The sequence below is a fragment of the Balaenoptera borealis genome (assembly GCF_965194805.1).
Source record: "Balaenoptera borealis genome assembly, chromosome: 7".
Classification (NCBI taxonomy): Eukaryota; Metazoa; Chordata; class Mammalia; order Artiodactyla; family Balaenopteridae; genus Balaenoptera; species Balaenoptera borealis.
In genome coordinates, this window is record NC_138864.1 from 4363302 (window position 1) to 4386501 (window position 23200).

Sequence of the window (23200 nt, forward strand, 5' to 3'; positions counted from 1 at the left end):
AGTTTCTTGACTCTATAAATTTATGTTTTTAACAAAATTTGGAATGTTTTCAGCTATTATTTCTTCAAATAAATTATTTTTCTGCATTTATCTCTTATCTGCTTCTGAGACTACAAGGATGAGAATGTTAGACCTTTTCATATATGTCCCATAGGTTTCTGAAGCTTTTTCATTTTTTTCAAAATTGTTTCCATTTTTTCCCATTTCTTCAGATTGGATAACTTCTACTGATTTTCAATTTCACTAATTCTTTTCTCTTGTCATTGTCCTATTATTAAGCCCATATAATGAATTTTTTTCAGATGTATTTTTCATTTCTCAAATTTTCATCTGGTGCTTTTCTATAGTTCCTCTGTCTTGGCTGAGAGATCATATCTTTTCATTCATTTCAGCTGTACTTACCTTTACCACTTGAAGCCTAGTTACACTACCTGCTTCAGAGTCTCTGTGTTTTAATCCAACATCTGTGTCCTGATGGAGTGGGTTGGCATCTGCTGGTTCTCTTTCCCCGTGCAAATCGGTCACATTTGCCTAGGTCTTGGTATGTCGACTAATTTTGAACTGTATCCTAGACATACTGAATATTATATTGTGAGACTCTGGGTGCTTTTGTTTGTTTCATCAGACAATCAACCAGAAATGTTCAGACCATAAGTGCCCCTCCTTTTCTATGGGAGGTGGTAACAATCTCAGTTCCATTTTCAGAGCCTTTACAACAGGCATGTTCTGCCCATGTGCCCCTCAGTGGACAGTCTAAGACCCGAGCTGTGGCTAAATCTTTGTCAAAATCTCAGAGCTGCTGCTGTGCTGCCGTGGGTCCGTCTCCGTGAAAGAGAAGCTACGAGGCAAGCCGGCAGCAGGCCACACACACAAGGTCAGGGCGTCTGCTCTCCTGTCCGGCCTTCTCAAGCCTTCTTCCTACACTCTCTGACCGACAGGACTATTTTGTTCTGGTTCTTTCTAGAACGGTGGAGTTTCTCTCACAATTTTAGTCACCCACCGCACTGTCACCACCTTGTGGCTCTGTCACTGCAGCTCAAGCCTCAGCTCAAGCTTCGAGAGAAAAGAAGAACGGTAAACTCACCCTTGCATGGGCCACATTTCCAGTCTTTTACTTCCCTCCACAATCTGCCTCCTTTTGTTTACTTTTCATCATACTCAGGTAGCTGGTTTTTATATTTTGTCCAACTCTTTTAGTTGTATGTCATCAGCAGGGAAGAAAGGCTGCCCTAGGCTTTTCTCCATCTCATCCTAACCAGAAGCTGGCTGTGCATCATGCTAACATTTATTCAGAAGCCATAACATTTTCTGCTATTCCTTGTTCTACATAGGGTATCTACGGACCTTTGTCATTATGGTTTTTCCAAATGGAAGTTGTAAATATATTCAACAGAATAGGAAGAAGGCATCAAAAGGCTGTATCAGAATGCCAAGACTCGGACTTCCCTGGTGGTGCAGTGGTTAAGAATCCGCCTGCCAACGCAAGGGACACAGGTTCGAGCCCTGGTCCAGGAGGATCCCACATGCTGCGGAGCAACTCAGCTCATGCACCATAACTACTGAGTGCATGCCACATGCCTGCGGTCTAGAGCCCGTGAGCCACAACTACTGAGCCCGCATGCCACAACTACTGAAGCCTGTGCACCTAGAGCCCATTCTCCGCAACAAGAGAAGCCACCGCAATGAGAAGCCTGCGCAAGGCAACAAAGAGTAGCCCCCGCTCTCCGCAACTAGAGAAAACCTGTGCACAGCAACGAAGACCCAATGCAGCCAAAAATAAATAAATAAATAAATTTATGCCCAAGCAAACAAACAAAAAAAACATTCTGTGAGTTACCTTCCCACCCTATCTAAGCTCATGCCTCTCAGGCTTCAGGGAATTCAAAGTCAGGCCTCTGTCCTCTTGCTCTGTCTCTCAACACACACACACACACACACACACACACACACACACACACGACTAATAATCATTCTGGTCCAAATGCTCTCTACTCCATGCAGGACACAAATTTATTCCCGCAATATTAGTTTGGCTTTTGTCACTTGATAAAAACTAGCGTTCCTCTGTGGGCTTTGTATTTCCTCCCTCTTTCTCTTGCATCCTTTCCTCCTCCTTCCCCGCCCCCCGCCCCATGCTTCACTGAGCCCATGGTCATACACTGCCACAGGCAGGGGCTTCTAGGCAATATTAAGGTTAACGATTCACAGTCTAAGCACGTAAGAATATATTTTTGGAGGATACTAAGAACATTATATACAGTCTTGAGACACTATCACTTAATCCCTAATAATGCATTTAGATTAGTCATTAGTAGTCGTTTTAGTATATAGAGGATAAAATGTTATAATGTTTGTGATGCATCCCCAGCCTCCCTGTGGCAGGCGCACTTTCTCTGTGGTGCTCTTAGTGTACGTCACACGCGCTAAGGAAGATGCACAGTTTGTGCTCCGTCTGAGATTTGCACTCACCTACAACCATTTCTATTCTCCGCTTTATTGTCTAGGTTTGTTAGTTTTTCCTCCCTCTCCAGTTACCAGGTAGATAAACACCAGAGAAAGAAACACAGAGGACATAGATGCTTTTGAAGCATCGACTTTTTATACAGGCCTTGTCACTTCTTTACTCACCTGCTGACTTAAGTGCGTAATCGGCCATCTGGACTTGATCTTCTCTCAACTTTTTAAGTACATAATTTACCAAGTTTGACGTTTCCTGTACAAATTTTAAAAAGAGTTTCCTGTTAACAATCTCTGTCAACTGCTTTTGAGTTTTGACAATTTACTGTGTTGATTTGGACCCAAGTTTCCTAATCTGCAAAATGATAACAACACTGAACGTTGACCAAGCTGCAGATGGAGCCCGGCACCACACACAGATTCTTAATATCGCCTTCCCAGATCAGTGGGCTCGGTGTTTCTCAGGCAGCTGAATTATCCAAGCTGAGATGTGTTCGGCCGTTCGCCAAGGCCACAGAGCAAGGCTGGACTCAAGCCCCTTCTGAAGCCCTGACAACCACTCCATCACGCTCTCACAGTGGGGCTGTCAGATGAGGATGCGTGTGACCTGCTGGGTGCCCCTTTTAGTGTCTCTGCTTAGTAATAAAGACTTGAATGTTCTGTAATATTTGGTTACATGTATATATATATATATATATTTTTTTTTTTTTTTTTTTTTTTTTTTTTTTTTTTTTTGCATCTTGTGGGATCTTAGTTCCCCAACCCAGGATCGAGCGTGTGCCCCCTGCAGTGGAAGTGCAGATTCCTAACCACTGGACCGCCAGGGAACTCCCTGTAGGTATTTGGGGATCAAGACAGTTTACATAGAGTACATGATTGCTTGTGTTAGAAATTATTCATCATTTGAATTAATATTGGGTTCTTAAGGATGTTCTGAGTCTAAAAAAGCAAGTGTCCTGAGAGAACATAACAGTCTGAGTTCTAACTGAGGAAGCACTTTGTCCCAGGGCCGTGGCAGTGGGGGGCCTGGAGGCAGTGGTGGTCAGTGTCAGCTTTCTGTGTCTTTCAAAAAGCAGAACCTAAGGAAAGGAAAGAAGTTATTGCTAATAAGGGGGGAGAAGAGGCAAAACCAAGCTCATTGGTCTTCACCATAATATTGCCCAACTTGGTGCTGAGCAGGTCAAATACACGAGCTTTAGGTCCCTGAATAAAAATATTTTACTATGTAAGTATTTGTGTATGGACTTTCAGAGACTGTCATTTCTGCATGAGCTTTTGTTTGTCTTCTTTTGTTTTTTAAGTGCAAAATAAGACAGAATCAGTTACTTATTTGGGTGGGAAGTCAGTTTTCTTGCAACACAAAATCTTCCCTGTGACACAGCAATTATGAAAAAGTGTGCTTCCAGGGGCAAGCTTTAGTGAATGTAAGCTACTGCCGGGGAAGAATTTTCAAGAGGACACTGACCACACCCCAGCTGTCGCCCCATTCCCCACTCACATAAGCTGTGGATGTGACAACTGAAGGTCGGACGAGCCCCGCCTCCCTGCCAATGCCCACATCACCTCGTCCACAACTTCAGTATGGTCCCAGCCTTCAGCGGGGTCTCCGTCTGCAGTCCAGCTGTAACTGTGCAGACCATCCCGTATATCTCTAAGTAAGGCCTTCAGAACATCTATTTCTTCAATTAAGAATAGAATTTCACGGAAGTTGTTTTCCAAAGTCTGGCTTTCCTTCCTGTGAATAGAGACCCTCACTGTGAAAGGAGGAAGCAGTGGGTTCCCTGCCGCCCCCCAGGGCTGGGCTTCAGGGCCAGCAAAATGAAGAGGTGCTTTACGTTGCAGAAGAGAGAAACCCTAAGTGAGGGGCGCTCAGGGGATGCCCCTTCGTCTAAAGCACTGCCCTTCACTACATGTGAAAAGCAAAGACTTTCAGGGAAGCCGTCCTGAGGGCATCCCAGGGCTTGGGGTGTGCTCTGTGCAGGCATGTCCCATCCCTTCCCTGGGGAGTGCAGCCACCCTGACCTGAGCTGGGTGATCTCACAGTGTGGAACTTAAATCCCCCTCTCACCTCCTTAGGATGGGGAACACCTTGTACTTCGAGTGGGGTACAGAGCAGGAGATTCCCAACCAAGCCCTGAGGCTCTGTGGACCAGCCTCGGGCAGGCGAGGGGGGAGCTGGAGGATCCAGCCAGGGGTGGAGGTGGGGGGCAGCTGCCTTTCACCAGCTCCAGGGTGCAAGATTTTACTTTCCAAGTATGGGCTCTGCTACTTGTACAGTTTGAAAGTTATTAGAAAGAATAAGAAAATGTCAAGCCAATGGGTATTTCTTTATGCTGAAAAAAATGGAAGCACTACTTATCTAGTATTTTCTCCCAATTTGTGAAACAATATAAAATTTTGAAGAAATAAAAACTGTTAAATTTTGGTGTGTTTGTAACAGTTTTTATTCCATGCAAAAACACTGTTACAAAATAATTTTGTGTCCCACTGCACCTCCCAGATCAGTAAATATATTTTAGAATTATTTTAACGGCTTCATAATTCTCCATTCCACATGTTTAACCTTCAACCTGCTTTTCTCATCTTGGTGGTTTCCTTTTCTTAAAAAATAATAAATAATATTGAAAGCACCTCCCAGTGTATATTTCCTTAAAGAATGATCCTCAGAAGTAGAAATTAGTTTTATAATTTTACAAAAGCATTTCAGCGTTTGGACCCACACCAGAAAGTCACGCACACGAGAACATCTCACTCACTTTAAAAGTTCCAGTTGCTCTTTTGGCATTCGAAGCCTGGCCTGAAGAAAACAAAACAAAACAAAACAAAATCATTCCAAATCCTGCCTACTCAGGTGGAGTTATTTTTCCTATTTGTAAAGGGGAAGGAAATCACACTGCCACCCTCGATAGAGACGTGCGGCAAGTGGGACCCACAGCCTCTAAGACACCTGCACCTTCCTGCAAATAGTTATATTTAGAGGAGATGCGGAAGCATCCAGACCTGAGGTTTGTTCCTGCACACAGTGAGGGGCACCCCCTTTCTCTGCAAGGAAGCCGATGGCTGCATTCCATCAGCATGCCATCAGACAAATTGCAGGCCTTTACCTAATGCCGGCAGGGTGTCTCAACAGGACCACCTCATGTTTGAACAGGGGGTGCCCAGCCAGGCTGACAACGCTGCTGCTCTTTGGGATGCACACAGGGCGTGGCGGAGGAGGTCCACACGGGACGGCGGACAGAGGGTCTGCTCCCAGGCTGCAGCCCCTGCCCACCCAGCTTCCTTCCGCCAGCTCCTCTGTGTGCGAAGCTCCACGTACCTCGTGGGTTCTAGGCTCCCCCACCAACGGCTGCAAACCCAGCAGCTTAAAATGACAGAAGTGGATTCTCTTACAGGCCTGGAGGCCAGAAGTCCGAGATCAGGGTGTCAGCAGGGCCGCACTTTCCTCTCAGGCTCAAGAGAGATTCCATTTCTTGCTTCTTCCACCTTCTGGAGGCTCCTGGGCTTGCTGTGGCCGCACTGTCCCCACACGCCCTTCTCCCCTAGGTGCATCTCCTCTGCATGTCTCTTATCTTATCTGTGTGACACGTGTCAGTGGGTTTAGGGCCCAAATGGGAAATCCAGGATGACTTCATCTCAGGAGCCCTGATTACATCTGCAGAGACTCTTTTTCCAAATAAAGGTTCCATGCACAGGTTCTGGGGGGCAGGCCATGAAATAGCTTCTTGGGGGTCACTTTCCACCCACTGCAGTGACCATCCATGAGTTATCTGGGAAATAATGTCCCATCCTTCTCCGCGGACAAGTCTGCTTTTTTGTTTCAAAGACTCTGACTTCTCATCAGTTTGCTCTGCCAAAATGGTGCAAGGCGGGAGGGACATCTCATCCACACTGTTGTGTGACAGTGGAGTGGAATGGAACACAGCACGCCACACAGAAAACAATTACCTCACTTTTGTTTTTCTGCTGAGCAATTTAATTTTTAAAAAATTTTTACTGGAGTATTGTTGTTTTACAATGTTGTGTTAGTTTCTGCTGTGCAGCAAAGTGAATCAAATTATACATATACATATATCCTCTCTTTTTTGGATTTCCTTCCCAGTTAGGTCACCACAGAGCACTGAGTAGAGTTCCCTGTGCTAAACTGTGTAGGTTCTCATTAGTGGGCAATTTAATTTCTTATAGGCTCTCCTCAACATTTTTCTTTTGATGGGGATGTGGATGTGGGAGCTTATTTTTGGTAGGGAGAAATTCATATTTCTAGTTCTTCAGTTTCTGTTTGACTAGGTTTCCTGTCGGTAGGGGCAGTGTTTTGCACTTCTGTTACTTTTTTTCTGTTCTAAACTTAAAAGAACATACAGAAAATATGCCTTCATTAATTTGTTGATAAATGAATTTGAGAGTTCTTTGAAAGCTAACATTTTCCGGATTTTTAAAAGCATTTTTATTTGCCTCATTTCCAAAAGGACTTTACGTGGCTTCCACTATAGGAACAAATATAGTATAAAAAGCCATCAGACCAGGGCTTCCCTGGTGGCACAGTGGTTAAGAATCTGCCTGCCAATGCAGGGGACATGGGTTTGAGCCCTGGTCTGGGAAGATCCCACATGCCACGGAGCAACTAAGCCCGTGCACCACAACTACTGAGCCTGCGTTCTAGAGCCCGCGAGCCACAGCTACTGAGTCCGCAAGCCACAACTACAGAAGCCCCCGCACCTAGAGCCCGTGCTCCACAACAAGAGAAGCCAACACAATGAGAAGCCTGCACACTGGAATGAAGAGTAGCCTCCACTCACCGCAATTAGAGAAAGCCCGTGCACAGCAACAAAGACCCAACACAGCCAAAAATAAATAAAGTAATAAATTAAAAAATAAAAAAAGCTTAAAAAAAAAGCCATCAGACCAAAAAAAAGTGAGGAAATGAAAGTGAAGAGAAAAGAAGGACTGGAAAAGGAAGATAACACGTGAAAGATGGGTTGGCATCCACAGGGAAAAAAGAAAACCTCAAAGATGCAGCAGAGGCTGCTTTGGGAACAGCTGGTGATCCATCCCTTCCAAGAGGGTCCTGTGATAAGAATGGTGCTGGGGCTCCTAAGAACCTTTCCGGAGCTTCCTTCCGGGCAGGTGTACAGAGCCCCATGGAAGGTTAGGACAGATGTCCAGAGCCTTCAGTAGGACTGCACAGCATCTCCAACAAAGCTCCTGATGAAACACCTGCTGCCTGACCCAAAACATGCCCATTGAAGGAGGACCAGTTGGCATCTACAGTCAACTGAACAGGTGTGGAATCAACAGCCTCCTGAGAAATGACTGAGTAGGGCTGAAAGGGCTGAGTAGAAAAGGCAAAGAAACAGCTGTGGACAGGGCCACAGCCTTGTTTGTCATTGTTAACTATTTTACTCTTAAAAATATGGAAGCCTTCATGAATCTGCTAGTCATCCTTGTTCAGGGGCCGTGCTGATCTTCTCTGTACTGTTCCAGTTTTTGTATGTGCACTGCCTAGGCGAGCACTGTTTTGTTTTTACAGGTAATGTAGACTGAGACCCAAAGCTTTATGCCTTAGAATGTGGCTCCAATACTTCGAGCTGGGAAGAATTGGATGCAAGTGTTCACAAATGCCTCACGTGGCCAGTATTTTTTTTTTTTTAATAACAAAACTGCCACAAGTTATCTAATTTTAAACCTTATAACTTCCAGGGAAGAGGGCACCAACTCAGGTCCAAGGTCATTGACTGGATGGAGTTCATTGGTCTGTCCCTTCTTTCCGTGGAGCAGTGGTTGACTTGACCGAATCTCCTGTCCTTCCTCCATTCTCTCATCTTCGGAGGCCAAAGCATAGGATAGACAAGGTAACATCTAGAGTGCTGGGGTGCACCAGAGAGAGGACACCAGTGTCTGGTCTCAGGCTAAGTCCCTTTTGCTCTAACTAGCTTCAGGACAGCTGTGAGGCCATTCTGTCCACAGCTCCAGGCAGTGGTTAACTGAAGTGCTAGTTGCCATTTTCCACATGCTGAAGCTTCCCTTGGGGTGCTGGCTTAGTTTGTTCAGGATGCTCCAGAATACCAGAAACTGGTTGGCTTATAAATAACAGTTTATTTCTCACAGTTGTGGAGACAGAATTTCAAGATCAAGGCACCAGCAGATTTGGTATCTGGTGAGAACCACTTCCTGATTCATAGACAGTGTCTCCTCACTGTGTCCTCACATGGCAGAGAGAGGGCAGGGAGCCCTCTGGGGTATCTTTTTTTATTTTTTATTTTTATTTTTTGGCCACACCATGTGGCATGCAAGATCTTAGTTTCCCGGCCAGGGATCGAACCCACACATCCTGCAGTGGAACTGTGGAGTCTTAACCACTGGACCACCAGGGAAGTCCCTGGGCTATCTTTTTTTAATGGGCACTTATCCCAACCATGGGGGCTCCACCCTCATGACTTAATCACTTCTCAAAGGCCCCACCTCCTAATACTTGGGGTTAGGTTTCAATATATGAATTTGGGGGGGACATAAATGTTCAGCCTATGACATTCTAACCCTGGCCCCCCAAATTAATGTCCTTCTTACATGCAAAATACATCCATTTTATCCCAACAGCTCAAAAGTCTTTGTTCATTCCAGCATCAACTTAAAAGTCTAAAGTCCAAAGCCTCAACTAAATATCATCCAAGTCAGATATGGATGAGACCCCAGGTACAATTCATCCTGAAGCAAACTCCCCTCCAGCTATGAAGCTGTGAAATCAAACACATTATCTGCTTTCAAACATAGCAGCATAGGATAGACATTCTCGTTGAAAAAGGGAGAAACAGGGAAGAAGGAAAGGGTAATGAATCACAAATCTAGTGTATTAGATTTTAAATGAGTGACATACAAAATGATTTAACAAAACATCACCTGGTAATTGTAAAGCTGTGAACCATATTCTGCAATTGCAGCATAAAATTGTCTGGATTTGTGAGGAAACTCTTTTTCTTTCAGCCTCATGTGATTTCTAAATCCTGTTAAGGAAAAGATTGACTTTGATTAAATAGTTTATCTGGAAACAGTTATAAGATATTTTACATTCATGAAACAAAATTTATATTTTCAGGCAGGACAAAAAAAAATTAAAGTTCTTTCTCTGTGTCCATTTGGGCCTCCTCCCTCCCTCCCTAATATGCAGTGTACATCTGCATTACACATTAACCAGAGCTCCTCAAAGACGGGAGTGAACTTTATATAAATATCAGCATATCATTTTGACGTATGAGTTTTTGTCTCAAAAATGTATATGTGCCTTCGACTTCTAACAGGTGGAACAGTTCTCAGAACTACTGAGATTCTGTCTCCTGAGATATAATCCTCAGTCTGGCTTGAATAAAATTCCTCTTTTTTCTTCTTAACCTGATTGTTAATTGAATTTCTGTGGACAACATATATTAATAGAAATTTCTCTAAGCAGGGAAGCTATATCAGATTCTTGGGTGACAATAATTTTCAATGACAGCATAAGGGGCTCAAAAAATTGTTCCCCCATTGAAACAATCATAAGCTTGCAAAGACTAACAGGACCAACTTTATTGGAATTCTGAAATCTAATCTCAAACTTACAGCAACCAGAGGACTGAAGAAAAGGGCAGATTAGTTTTGGAAAGAGAGCAGTGCGGCATTATTGCTCACCTGCTCTACCGTATCCCACTCCCCAGAATGGTGGCAGTGGCTGTGTGAATGGCAGCCAATGTTTCTGGTGTAGATGTTGTGCCAGGGGTCTAATACAGACATTGTTCTTCAACTACTGTGACTCTGAGCTTTGACCTGCCTAATGTTCCCCTGATTAGCTGGTGCAGAGGCTGACCTTTGTTTCTACCTGCTCCTTTGGGCTAGAACAGTTTTCTGGGAGGCTGCAATGTCTGTTGAAAGATTTCAAGACATAAACTGGCCATGACGTCTTTGAGGAAGCCCAAACATTGGACTAACTAGACAAAAACTTTATAAACCATCTGTCTTAAATATGCTCATAAACTAAAGGAAACCATGGACAAAGAGCTAAAGAAAACCAAAGAAATGAAGTATGAATAAAATGAGAATATCAATAGAAAAATTATAAAAGGAACCAAATACAAATTCTGGAGCTGAAAAGTACAGTAACTGAAATGAAAAAATTCACTAAAAGGGCTCAACAGCAGATGTGAGTAGGCAAAAGAGAGAATCAATGAACTCAGAGATAGAACAATTGAAATTATCAAGTATGATGATGAGGAGGAGAAAGATTAAAGAAAGTACACAGGGCTTGAGAGACCTGCAGAACAGCATCAAACTTATCAATGTACACTTATGGGAGTCCCAGAAGAAGACAGAGCAAAGGGCAGAAAGAATATTTGAAGAAATAATAGCTGAAAACTTCCCAATTTGATGAAAAGCATAAATCTACACATCCAAGAAGCTCAACAAACTCTAACTAGGATAAACTTAAGGAGACTTATACTAAGACACACTATAATCAGTCAGTCAAAAGCCAAAGAAAGAGAATCTTTTTTTTTTTTACATCTTCATTGGAGTATAATTGCTTTATAATGTTGTGTTAGTTTTTACTGTACAACAAAGTAAATCAGCTATATGTATACATATATCCCCATATCCCCTCCCTCTTGAGCCTCCCTCGCACCCTTGGTAGTGTATATATGTCATTGCTACTCTCTCACTTCATCCCAGCTTCTCCTTCCCCACTGTGTCCTCAAGTCCAAAGACAGAAAATCTTGAAAACAGCAAGAGGAATACTACTTGTCATATACAAGGAATCCTTAATAAGAATATTATCAGATCTCTGAATATTATCAGAAACTATGGAAGCCAGAAGGTGGTGGGATGACATATTTAACATGCTGAAAGGAAAAAAAACCAAAACATGCCAACCAAGAACTCTATATCCACCCAAGCTATCCTTCAAAATGAAGAGGAAATTAAGACATTCCCAAAAAACAAAAACTGAAGAAGTTATTGCCAGAATACCTGTCCTACAGTAAATGCTAAAGGGACTCCTTCAGGCTGAAGTGAAACGGCACTAGAGAGTCAATGTCATCTGGAGAAAATCAATATCTCCAGTAAAGATAACTATAAGTTTTAATAAGTAAATATAAAAGCCAGTATTATTGTATTTTTGCTTCGTAACTCTTCTTTTTATTTCCTGCATGATTAAAAAGACAAATGTATAAAAATAATTATACATCTATGTTAATGGATACACAATATATGAAAGTGTAATCTTTGACAACAACAGTGTAAAGGAGGAAGGGGTGGAGCTGTATAGGAGCCAAGGACTTATATGCTGTTGAAGTTATGTTGTTACCAATTCAAGCTATATTTTATGAATTCAGAGTGTTAGTTGTAATCTCCATGGTAGTCACCAAGAAAACTTCTAAAAAATATGCACAAAATGAGAAGAGAATCAAAACAGTACGCTGCAGGGACCTCCCTGGTGGTCCAGTGGTTAAGACTCTGTGCTTCCATTGCATGGGGCGCAGGTTCAATCCCTGATCAGGGAACTAAGATCCCACATGCTGTGCGGCACAGCCGAGAAAAAAAAACCCAAAAATCAATTAAATACAAAAGGCAATAATGAATAAAATGAGGACCAAACAAGATATAAGACAGAGAAAACAATAGGAAAATGGCAGAATTCTTTTCTTATCAGTAATTACTTTACATGTAAATGGATTAAACTCTCCAATCAAAATAAAGACTGCCAGAATGGATTAAAAAAACATGATCCAACTATATGTTGCCTACAGGAGACGCATTTTACAACCCAAACTGAAAACTATAAAACAATGCTGAAAGGTATTTTTTAAAGATCTAAATAGATAGGATGCTTACTATTGTTAAGATGACAATACTACCTGAAACTGTCTATAGATTCCAAGCAATCCCTGTCAAATTCCAACAATGTGGTCCAGGCGTAAAGATAGACATATAGACCAATGGGATAGAATTGCAAATCCAGAAATAAGCCCATACATCTATGGCTGATTGAATTTTTTGACAAGGGTGACAAGACCATTCAATGGGGAAAATAGTCTTTTCAACAAATGATGCTGAGACAACTGGATGTCCATTTACTGAAAAATGAAGTTGGATCCCTACCTCACGCTATATACAAAAATTAACTCAAAAGGGATCAGTGAGCTAAATGTAAGAGTGAAAATCATACAACTCTCAGAAAAGACATAGAAGTAAATTGTCATGACCTAAAATTTAGTAATGGATTCTTAGATATGACACCATTAAAATTAAAACATTTTGTGCATCAAAGGACATTACTCAAAAACTGAAAGGGCAACCTACTGAATGAAAGAAAATATCTGCAAATTATATATCTGAGAAGGGTCTAATATCCAGAATATATTAATATAAAGGACTCTTACAAGTCTAACCACAAAAAGACAAAAGCCCAATCAAATGGGTAAAGGACTAGAAGAGACCTTCTCCAAAGAAGATATATAAATGTCAAACAAGCACATAAAAAGTGGCTCAGTATTAGTCAATATCAATCGTTAGGGAAATGCAAATCAAAACCACAATCAGACGGCACTTCACATCCACCAGGATGGCTACAATCCTAAAAAATGGAGAACAACAAGTGTCGGTGAGGATGTGTGGAAACTGGCACCATCATACATTGCTGGTGGGAAAGTGAAATGGTGCAGCTTCTCTGGAAAAGAGTTTGGCAATTCCTCCCTAGCAATTTGCTAGTAGGAATATAACACAAAGAATTGAAAACAGGTACAGTAAGTCCACTACATGTGAATGAGTTCCGTTCTGAGAGCTAGTTCATTAAGTCCAATTTGTTCATAAGCCCAAATACTTATAATACTTTTCACACAAATAATACATAAAAAACAAAGAAACACAAAAAATAAAGAAAACATTTTAAATTCTACAGTACAGTACCTTGAAAAGTACAGTAGTACAGTACAACAGCTGGCATACAGGGGCTGGCATCGAGTGAACAGGCAAGAAATAAAGATACTGTACTACTGTACTCTATACAGTACTGTACAATGAAGTACACAAAAGCACAACCACTTGCAGAGGATGCACACACATGACAATGTACACCAGACATGTGAACTAAGTTATGCGATTGGACATGTGACCGTATGTTCGAATCTTTGAAAGTTCACAACGTGAAGGTTCGTATGTAGGGGACTCACCGTATTCAGACAAGTACATGGTCACACATGTTCATAGCAGCACTATTCACAACAGCCGAAAGGTGGAAGCAGTGGACGCCCATCCATAGTTGAATGGATAAACAAATTGTGGTCTATTGATACAATGGAATATTATTCATCCACAAAAAGGAATGAAGCACTTATTCATCTACAACATGGATGAGCCTCAAAAACATGATGTTTAGTGAAAGAAGCCAGACAAAAATGGTCATACGTTGTATGATTCCGTTTATGTGACACATTCAGAACATGTCAATCCTTAGAAACAGAAAGCAGATTGGTGGTTGCCAGGTCATAGGGGAGGGGGAATGGGGAGTGACTGATTAATGGGTGTGGGGTTTCTTTTGGGGTTGATGAAAATGTTTCGGAGTTAGAAGTGGTAGTTGTACAACATTGTGAATGCACTCAATGTCACTAAATTGTTCACTTCTAAGTGGTTAATTTTATATTATGTGGATTTCACCCCAGTAGATAAAAAAAGGATCTGAGGGGCTTCCCTGGTGGTGCAGTGGTTAAGAATCTGCCTGCCAGTGCAGGGGACACAGGTTCCAGCCCTGGTCCAGGAAGATCCCACATGCTGCGGAGCAACTAAGCCCGTGAGCCACAACGACTGAGCCCGTGTGCCACAACTACTGAGCCTGCGCTCTAGAGTCCGTGCTCCACAACAAGAAAAGCCACCGCAATGAGAAGCCTGTGCATCGCAACGAAGAGTAGCCCCCGCTCGCCGCAACTAGAGAAAGCCCACACACAGCAACGAAGACCCAATGCAGCCGAAAATAAATTAAAAAAAAAAAGAAGGATCTGAGTCCAGTTTACTTCCATTGAAATCATTAACACATCAGTGGTGTCTAAAATGGATCTGGCCCCTTTGTGGGCAAGTGGGCAAGCTTACAGTGGGGAAAGACAAAGAAGAAGTTTGCATGCACTGTGAAGTTGTATCTTAAAAGATGTCAAAGGAATATAGGGTATTCATTTCCAAAACAAGGAAAATCCTGAGCACAAAGAGTTCTACCGTTCACATGGCGCGCTCCTGACACAGGCAGGGAGGTGGGGCCTAAGAAGGGCAGGCGTGGATCACTGTACACGGGGCTAGGGTAGAGCTGTGGGAAATCTCATCACAGAGGGTTCACGAGTCAGGGCCGGGCAGCAGCAAGGGGGCTGGGGCGTGGGTGCGGCCTCCTGAGGTTCACAGTCCGAAATAAGCAGAGATGAAGACGAGACAGCTGGAAGCAGCAGAACCAGGTAGGAACTGGAATATTCAAGGTCTAGTCTAGGGGTCTGCTGAGATGGGGTGGGTGCTCAGGGCACTAAGATGCAGCTGAAGGAAGGCTGGTGCAGGCTTTAGAGAGCCCTCGGTCCAGGTATCTGCATGCAGTCCCAACTAAATAGCCCCCACTGCCATGTAAAACAGCATTTCGTGGTGAAACTGGGTGGAACTCTTTCATGGGCAGTCTACACTTCAGGTTGTCTGCATACCACAGAGCAGTTTTCCGGTGTGCTAGGGTTTGTGATGGGTGATATTTACAGTCAGAAAACTGCAAACGGCATGTTCCATCATTTCTTCAAGAATCCCATGATAAGCCAGAGGTTTTGGTTGTCAAAATCCCGTAAGATGAGTCACCCAGATTTAGAAAAGGTCAATTGTATGTGTTTGCAATAAAAATATAAAGGATTCTTAATTTCAAAGCAACTTCTTTCATTTTAAACTGTGATTCTAAGAGAAATAAAGTACTTGCTAAGTTTTCACAAAGATGCCCATATTACTTTTACAATCAGAAATAAAAGATTAAAAAAAAAAAAAGGAATGGTTCAAGAGTGTGCAGTCACTTCCAGGCTCCTGTGGCATTTATTACAAATGTGAGTCATTCCACTGTGATGTCTCTCACCACACACATCCTGTGAAATGGCTTCAAGGATCATTATTTAGGAAGACTCACCTAGAAGAAGAAAAGTCAGTATAAACACCATACTCGCGACAGTCTTCCATGATCGAGTCAACCTAGAAAGAAGAAAAATAACAGCGAAAAGAATTTAACCACACGCCACCCTTAACCTTTAATTTGAACTTTAACCTCTGTAACCAAGTCAACAAACATGACTAGGATGAGCATGTGAGTTAATTTAATTCCTAATCCACTATCTGCGAAACTGAGGGAAAGCAGTATTCAGGCTGGTGCATATACAGATTCACACACACATATATACCCCTCTCTTTCACACACATTACTGTCATGCTGTTGCATGTTTTTATGCCTATAAATGCTTATAAAGAAGAAAACAAAGGAGGTTATCCTAGAGGTCTTCAATGTAGCGTGAGCCAAAGAGAAAAAAGAAAAGTCAGAGTCGGATTTTGTGGAAATTCGGTATTAAGCTAAAGAACCACGACAATGAGCAACTACCTGATAAAATTCTTGAAAGCAATCCTAACCTTTTTTCCCACTTTTTATTGAAGTACAACATACATACAGAAAAGAGCACAAACCATCACACAGCTCAGTGGACCTTCACCAAATGAACGTATCCACGTAACTTCACCCAGAACCGGGAAAGAGCATGGCAGCTGGTCAGCAGCCCCTCTCGGCCCCCATCAGACCCTGCATTTCCCGCCCCTGAAGGGCACCTCTCTCCCAGGCTCTGTGCCCACTGAGTAGGCCGCCTGGTTGGGAAGCATCGTAAACGGAACGTATGTGCAGCTGCTCCTCTGAATGTTTGCGAGCCGTCCGTGGCCTCACGCTGCGTGGCTGGAGCCCCTTCATCCTTACCACCGCAGAGTATCCCACTGTGTGAGTACACACACGGGCACCATCCTAACGTTGGTGGGCATTAGGGGTCGTGATGCACAACACCGTTGCAGTCTTACAAACAATGCTGCTGTGAGCCCTCTTGTCCGTGGCTTCTGATGGACACGCCGTGTGTATTTCATTTAGGTGAACTCCCAGGAGAGGAACTGCTGGGTGGTAGGCTCTGTGCATATTCAGCCTCAGTAGATTTTTCCAAAGAGTTTTACAATGTGATCCCAGTTATAACCTTTTCAGATCCAACTTTAAAGATTGTTTAAAAAGAAAAAAAAAAAGAAATTGGCTAAAACAGGCTAATCCCGTTAAGACAGAAGGCTAGGAGCTTTGGGACAAAGTACTCTAAGGTGGCAGACTGAAATTTCCATTTAAAACATATGAAAAACTAGGTAAAGATGAATCACTCATTAATGACAGATGGCACCTTGACATAGCAGGAGAAGCACTGGGTCACAACTTAGGAAAGGGGGCGTTGTTACTGAACACAAGTCTGTGTGCCCGATGCACAGTGAGGGCAGACAAAACAGAAACGTTGGAGTGTGGAGCAGAGAAAGTTTTATTTCAGGGCCGATCAAGGAGACGGGTGGCTCACGCCTTAAAACCCCCGAACTCCCTGAAGCCTTTCAGCAAAGCCCTTTCATAGGAAAGGTGAGGGACGGGCATGGTTGGTTGCTGCAGGCTTCTTGGTGCCAGAGCCTTTGTTCTCGCAGCTGTCCGTGAAGGTCAGGTCACGCACGATGTTCCTGTAAACCTCCATCAAAACAAATGTTATCCTCTGTCCTGCAAGTTTTTATCTAAAGGTGTAATGCTCATAAAGGTCGTAGACAAGGAAGAGAAAGACAGGCATTACATTCCTTCTCCATGCGTCCTTGCGGCATTTAACCCATAACAAATCCCTAAGCAAAGCGACAGCGTCACCCCACATCTTACTTGTTCAGGTCCCAAGTCTCGACTTTCGCCCTCCGAGGTCCAGGCAGTGGCTGAGGGGAGGGGGTCCCTGTGCGGGCCGGTCACCCTGCCGGGCAGCGCTCATCCAACACACAGTCTGGGTCTTCCTGCCAGTGCCCAGGCCCCGCTGAGGAATCCCAGCTGGCAGTGCCCTCAGGGCCAGGTGCCCAGACCTGCCCAGCCACCATCACTGAGGGAGCCAGGTGCCCAGGACCCAGCCGGCCCTCAGCCTCCTCAGGCCACACAAATGGGGACCAGGTCCCTCGGACCCGTGCTCACAGTCTGGCGATAACGGCCTGGTGCCCGCCCTGCCCCTATGACACTGCTGGGCCTGAGTTTCAGCAAGTCACTTGAGCAGTTTGGGTTTGGGGTTTTGACCTGTTATGAGCTAGTTGCCATCAACAGAAAGGCAGAATTCCCTGCTCCAGGCGAATGAAGAATGGCTGAGCAAGGGACCTCAAGTCTGGAAGCTGCTTCATTCATAGTGCTGGACCCTGCACACGAAGAGACCGGGCAAGAGGCCACTGACAAATGAATGACCCGAGAGGCTGCAGTTTACAGTCATAATTTCACACTGCTGCCGAAGTGCATTCTCTAAAAAAGAATGTCTTTCTTTTTCATAACCCTTGTCCCCCACTCGCTGTAATTAACCTAAAACCCCAGGCCACAGAAAGTAACATTGCTGTTTAACATTATGCAAGGAGACAGGAAACAGATTTCCTGAATTCATTTGAGCTAGTTGACCAAATGGACAGATTTGCTCCCTCAGGGATCTGCTTCTGAACTGTACTGTCCATTGGGCTTGTAACCTGACAGCCCGGGAAGCAGCTCCAACGCCGCGGGGAGTATAGACTCAGGACTGTCAGGGAGGAAAACATTTTCCTCTCCCCTCCTAGGTTCCTCTGGCTGGTCTAAGAATTAAATGGACCTGAGACAGATTAAGCAAACACAAGTTTTATAACAGGTACGTGTGAGGGAGGCCAGGAAACTGGAGTCGCTCACCCAGATGGCTGAGACGCTCACCTCAAATACCATCTTCAGCTAAAGGCAGAAGAGGAGGTCAGGTTTGGGACTTTAGAGGGGAGGAAGGCAGTTCACATGGGGATGGAACAGCAAGTGTCTGGTACATAAAAGCGGAGACGGTGGGACACAGAGTGGACCCTGATGTCTGGGCCCTGCCGGTCCCCACCCCTTGCCCCAGTTCTCTGCAGACATCCCTCCCTGCTGATAGCTCTGTTCCAGGGACAGTCCCTTTATCTCAGTTCTTTACGCAGCTAAGGGGGAGGTAAAAAGAAAGACCTCCTGAGTCTTCTGTTTCTTCAAAATAATCAGCCTAAATTAACCCTCATGCCAAAGAGACATATTTTATGGGGGGGAGGGCAAATTTTGTTCCTCTACAGAATGAGCCACCTAATTCCCCCCATATAGAATCTTTAAGTGGCTTATCTGTCTACAAAAAGCAATCATGCCTATTGTCCATCCAGGGTGGTGAGAATGTGCTAAAAGCAACAGAGAGGTAGGTCTTCCCAACCCTCTTCTCTGAAGGGACGTGCATTCTTGAAACCACCATACCCCTTGAAATCTCACTGGTCACCTGGGGGATCCACTGTCTAAAGAGAGTTACTCTCTTTAGGGGTCATGGACCCCTCCCGAGGGACTGGCTTAATGAAAATTACCACATACCTCATTAACCAAAGGTTAACTAAGCTTTTTGATTAAACCTTAGCTGTTACCATGGGGACGGTTACTTCATTACTCTTTGTTTTGTTTTCCCAGCAGGCAGCTCCAAGGAGGCAGGTAAAGGGTCTTGGGTCTTTGGGCCACCCAAGTGGCCGGGGCTTTCCTGCTGTCTCCTCATGTGCTCTAACTAGAGGAGACAGTTATTAGCTCAAAATATGTACCCACTAACAGTCTGTGTAGTCAATTCTCACCCAAGGATGTAACAAATGCCCTCTGTGTCCAGAGTCGTAAAGCTCAGCGCTGGACCCTGCACAGGACAGAGACCGGCCAAGAGGCCACTGACGAATGACCCGAGAGGCTGCAGGTTACAATCACATAATTTCACACTGCTGCCAAAGTGACATTGAAAAAGAATGTCTTCTCTTTTATAACCCTTGTCCCCCACTTGCTGTAATTAACCTAAAACCCCTGCCGTTAGAAAGAAGACAGCAGGCCACAGAAAGTACTGGGATTCAGAGAAATCTTCAGAGGCTTTCTCTATAAAGGAGGGTTATTTTCCAGGTGAACAGAGCACATAGGACACATGACACGTATCCCATCAGATCTTATGGAATCCCCCTGCAGGTACGTACCCGCTGGCGTCAGGGTTTTCCTGCTCAGAGAGCACAGCACTCCTGTTCGAGCCGCTGCCGGCCTCCTCAGAAGGACCCCTGAAGAGCCTGGAGCCCCGCCTCGACCTGGGTCTTCCACTCATTTTCCCCACGAGGAACAAGTTGCTGGTAGATGGAATACCGTCCGCTGTCTCTTTGCTACCTGATGGAAAACATGATGCGATCCATAATGCGCTTTGGGTTGGTTCGGGTTTTGTCTTCTTACCTCTCAGGTGGTTGTCCTTCGAGGAGGAAACCGAGTGAACAAACCTTGAGATGCCTCGGGCTCTTCTGTTGCATCACCTTCTGTGACACATCACAATGGCCCAGCCCCGCGCAGGGGGTGCACACGGCCCCCTCCACCAGCCAGCACACGTCCTGAGTGTACATCACAGTGCTTTATGGCAGCAGCTCCCAAACATACCAGGAAATGCCAGGGTACCCGTACCCACTGTTCTCAATTTTTTTTAATTAAAAAATTTTTTTTTTCTTTTGGCCATGCCGCACGGCATGTAGGATCTTCGTTCCCCAACGAGGGATCGAACCCATGCCCCCTGCAGTGGAACTGCAGAGTCTTAACCACTGGACTGCCAGGGAAGTCCCCCTACCCACTATTCTGCTACAACAAATCAATGTTTCACTGTGTTTGCTTTAGTACTTTTTAAAATTTATTTTTGCTGTGTTGGGTCTTCGTTGCTGCTTGAGGGCTTTCTCTATTTGTGTCGAGTGGGGGCTACTCTTCGTTGTGCTGCGCAGGCTTCTCATTATGGTGGCCTCTCATTGCGGAGCACGGGCTCTAGGAGCTCGGGCTTCAGTAGTTGTGGCACACAGGCTCAGTAGTTGTGGCTCACGGGCTCTAGAGCACAGGCTCAGTAGTTGTGGTGCACGGGCTTAGTTGCTCTGCGGCATGTGGGATCTTCCCGGACCAGGGCTTGAACCCATGTCCCCTGCATTGGCAGGCGGATTCTTAACCACTGCCCCACCAGGGAAGCCCTTCAGTACTTTTTAAAAAAAAATAAAATACTAGAGACTTCCCTGGTGGCAAAGTGGTTAGGAATCCGCCTGCCAATGCAGGGGACACGGGTTCGAGCCCTGGTCTGGGAAGATCCCACATGCCACGGAGCAACTAAGCCCGTGCACCACAACTACTGAGCCTGTGCTCTAAAGCCCACGAGCCACAACTACTGAGCCCACGAGCCACAACTACTGAGCCCACATGCCACAACTACTGAGCCTACGTGCCATGCTCCACAACAAGAGAAGCCACCGCAATGAGAAGCCCGTGCACCACAACGACGAGAAGCCCCGGCTCGCGGCAACTAGAGAAAGCCTGCAGCAGCATCGAAGACCCAACGCAGCCAAAATTAAATAAATAAATTTATTTTTAAAAAACAAAAAACCAACAAAAAAAGTACCTTAACTAAAAAACACTTTAAAACAAAAACAAACAAAAAACCCAAACATGTAGTAGAACGTCAAAAGATTACTGCTAATCACAAAAAACAGACATCTCAAGTGAATGAATTTAGTGCTTTTCTATGTATGAGAAGATGCAAGAGTCTGGGCTCATTGAAATCATTCCATTGATCTGCACCTCAGCTATCTGGGGCCAGTGTCCTGCTTTTCTCCATCCCGAATCCCCTCCTCAGTGGCCTGATGGTGGGGCAATATTCCTTGTTTACTGGAATGGCTTGCAACTTTTTTTGTCCACACATCACAATTCACTCACCCATTCTTATATGGATGTAAAGTTCTGTTGCTTTTGGTTTTTCAGAAGCACAATGAATGTTCAATATCTGTCTTTGTACATGTCTCTTGCACACCACAAGGGCTTCCCTGGGTGGACACGCAGGAGAGGAATTGCTGGGAATGATGAGCATGGTTATTTGGGGCATAAAATTCCAGGGTGACAGTTATTTTCCTCTCAGCCCTTTGGAGATACTATTCCATGGTCTTGGACTCGATTGTTGTGGATGAAAATTCTGCCTAAACTTCATTCCTCTTTATTCCTTTTTTGTGAGAGTGTCTGTATGGCAACTTGGTTTTTCTTTTCCCTTTGGTCGTTTTTAAGATTTTCTGTTCATCTTTGATGTTCTTCAGTTTCACCCAGTGTACCTCAGTGTGATAATGGTTTTTAATTTTTCCTTCTTTTTGGAGGAAAAAACATAAGATACTTCATGCTTTCAGTTTGAATACTCATGTATTTCTTCAATTCCGGAATATTTTTCAGCCATCAGCTCTTTAAATGCTGCTTCTTTGCCATTGTGGCTCTTTTCTTATGATGGCCCACCTGCTGACATTTGTGACTTCCTCTTGTTTTATTCTCCATAGCGCTCAACTGTCCCTTCGTATCTGTTTTTGATTTTTTTCTGTTTTTTGGTTTTTCTCTCTTTGCTATGCTGATTTCAAGGTAAATTTGTAAGTGCTAGTATATAATTCACTGATTTTCTTTTTTTTTTTTAAGATTTTTTTGATGTGGACTATTTTCATCTTTATTGAATTTGCTACAATATTGCTACTTTTTAAAATGTTCTTTGGGTTTTTGGCCATGAGGCATGTGGGATCTTAGCTCCTGGACCAGGGATCGAACCTGCACCCTCTGCATTGGAAGGCGAAATCTTAATCACTGGACCGCCAGGGAAGTCCCACTAATTTTCTTTTTAACTCTGTGAAATATAGACCTATCCCAAGAAATCCCAAGATTCCTGATTTTTTACCTAATGGTCCCAAATTCAAAAGATACAAAATGATACATAGCAAAGTGTTGCCTTATTTAACCCACTTCTGCCTTGTAGTTATCAGTTCTCCACCCTCCTTGCATCCATGGGACCATTTTCTTTTATTTTCTTTCAAAGATATGATATGCATGTACAAATATATATGTAAAATACATATACTTATGTACAAATATATGGGTGTATCTATCTCTCTCCATCTATCTGTCTATTCATCTCTTCACTTTGTTGAAAGTAAATGGTAGCTTGCTAGGAACCATGCTCTGCATCTTGCTTTTTTCACATAAAAATATATCTTGGTGACCATGATAGTGGTGGTGGTGATGAAAAAAGAAGAAACGTAAATAATAGCTTTGATTTTAGGGTAGTAACTTTTCTCTCTCAGTAAATGGTTTATGAAAGTTCCAAAGAATCTTTAATCTTTTAAAAATGTATTGTAAAACCTGCCAAGTATAATAAATTAATTCATATTAGGAAAAAATATATCTTGGAAGTTTTTCTGACTCACTTTGAGATGATCTTCCTCATTCTTTCATGTCTGCCTAGGATTTCATTGTACGAATGTGCACCGAACAGTTTACCCTGATGAGCATCTTTATATTGAAAACAGTGTTCAGTAAATAACCACATGCTGAAGTTATTCTGAATGTACGAGTACATCTGCAAGAATGCACAGCCAGAGGAAGAACTGCTGGGTCAAAGTCTCTGTGTGTTTGTAATTTTGATAA

General features: G+C 43.7%; 1 protein-coding gene across 1 annotated transcript in view; it reads right to left on the reverse strand.

Annotated features, from left to right (window-relative positions):
* The window catches only part of SUN3 (Sad1 and UNC84 domain containing 3), a gene marked incomplete at its 5' end in the record, with an annotated part of 49871 nt that overhangs the window by 22150 nt on the left and 4521 nt on the right, over window positions 1–23200 (reverse strand). Inside the window, 5 exons of the mRNA XM_082400415.1 lie at window positions 2629–2713; window positions 4021–4192; window positions 5214–5254; window positions 9349–9452; window positions 15602–15663. Of these exons, the coding sequence (XP_082256541.1) occupies window positions 2629–2713; window positions 4021–4192; window positions 5214–5254; window positions 9349–9452; window positions 15602–15663 (464 nt within the window). The remainder of the gene's footprint in view (window positions 1–2628; window positions 2714–4020; window positions 4193–5213; window positions 5255–9348; window positions 9453–15601; window positions 15664–23200) is intronic.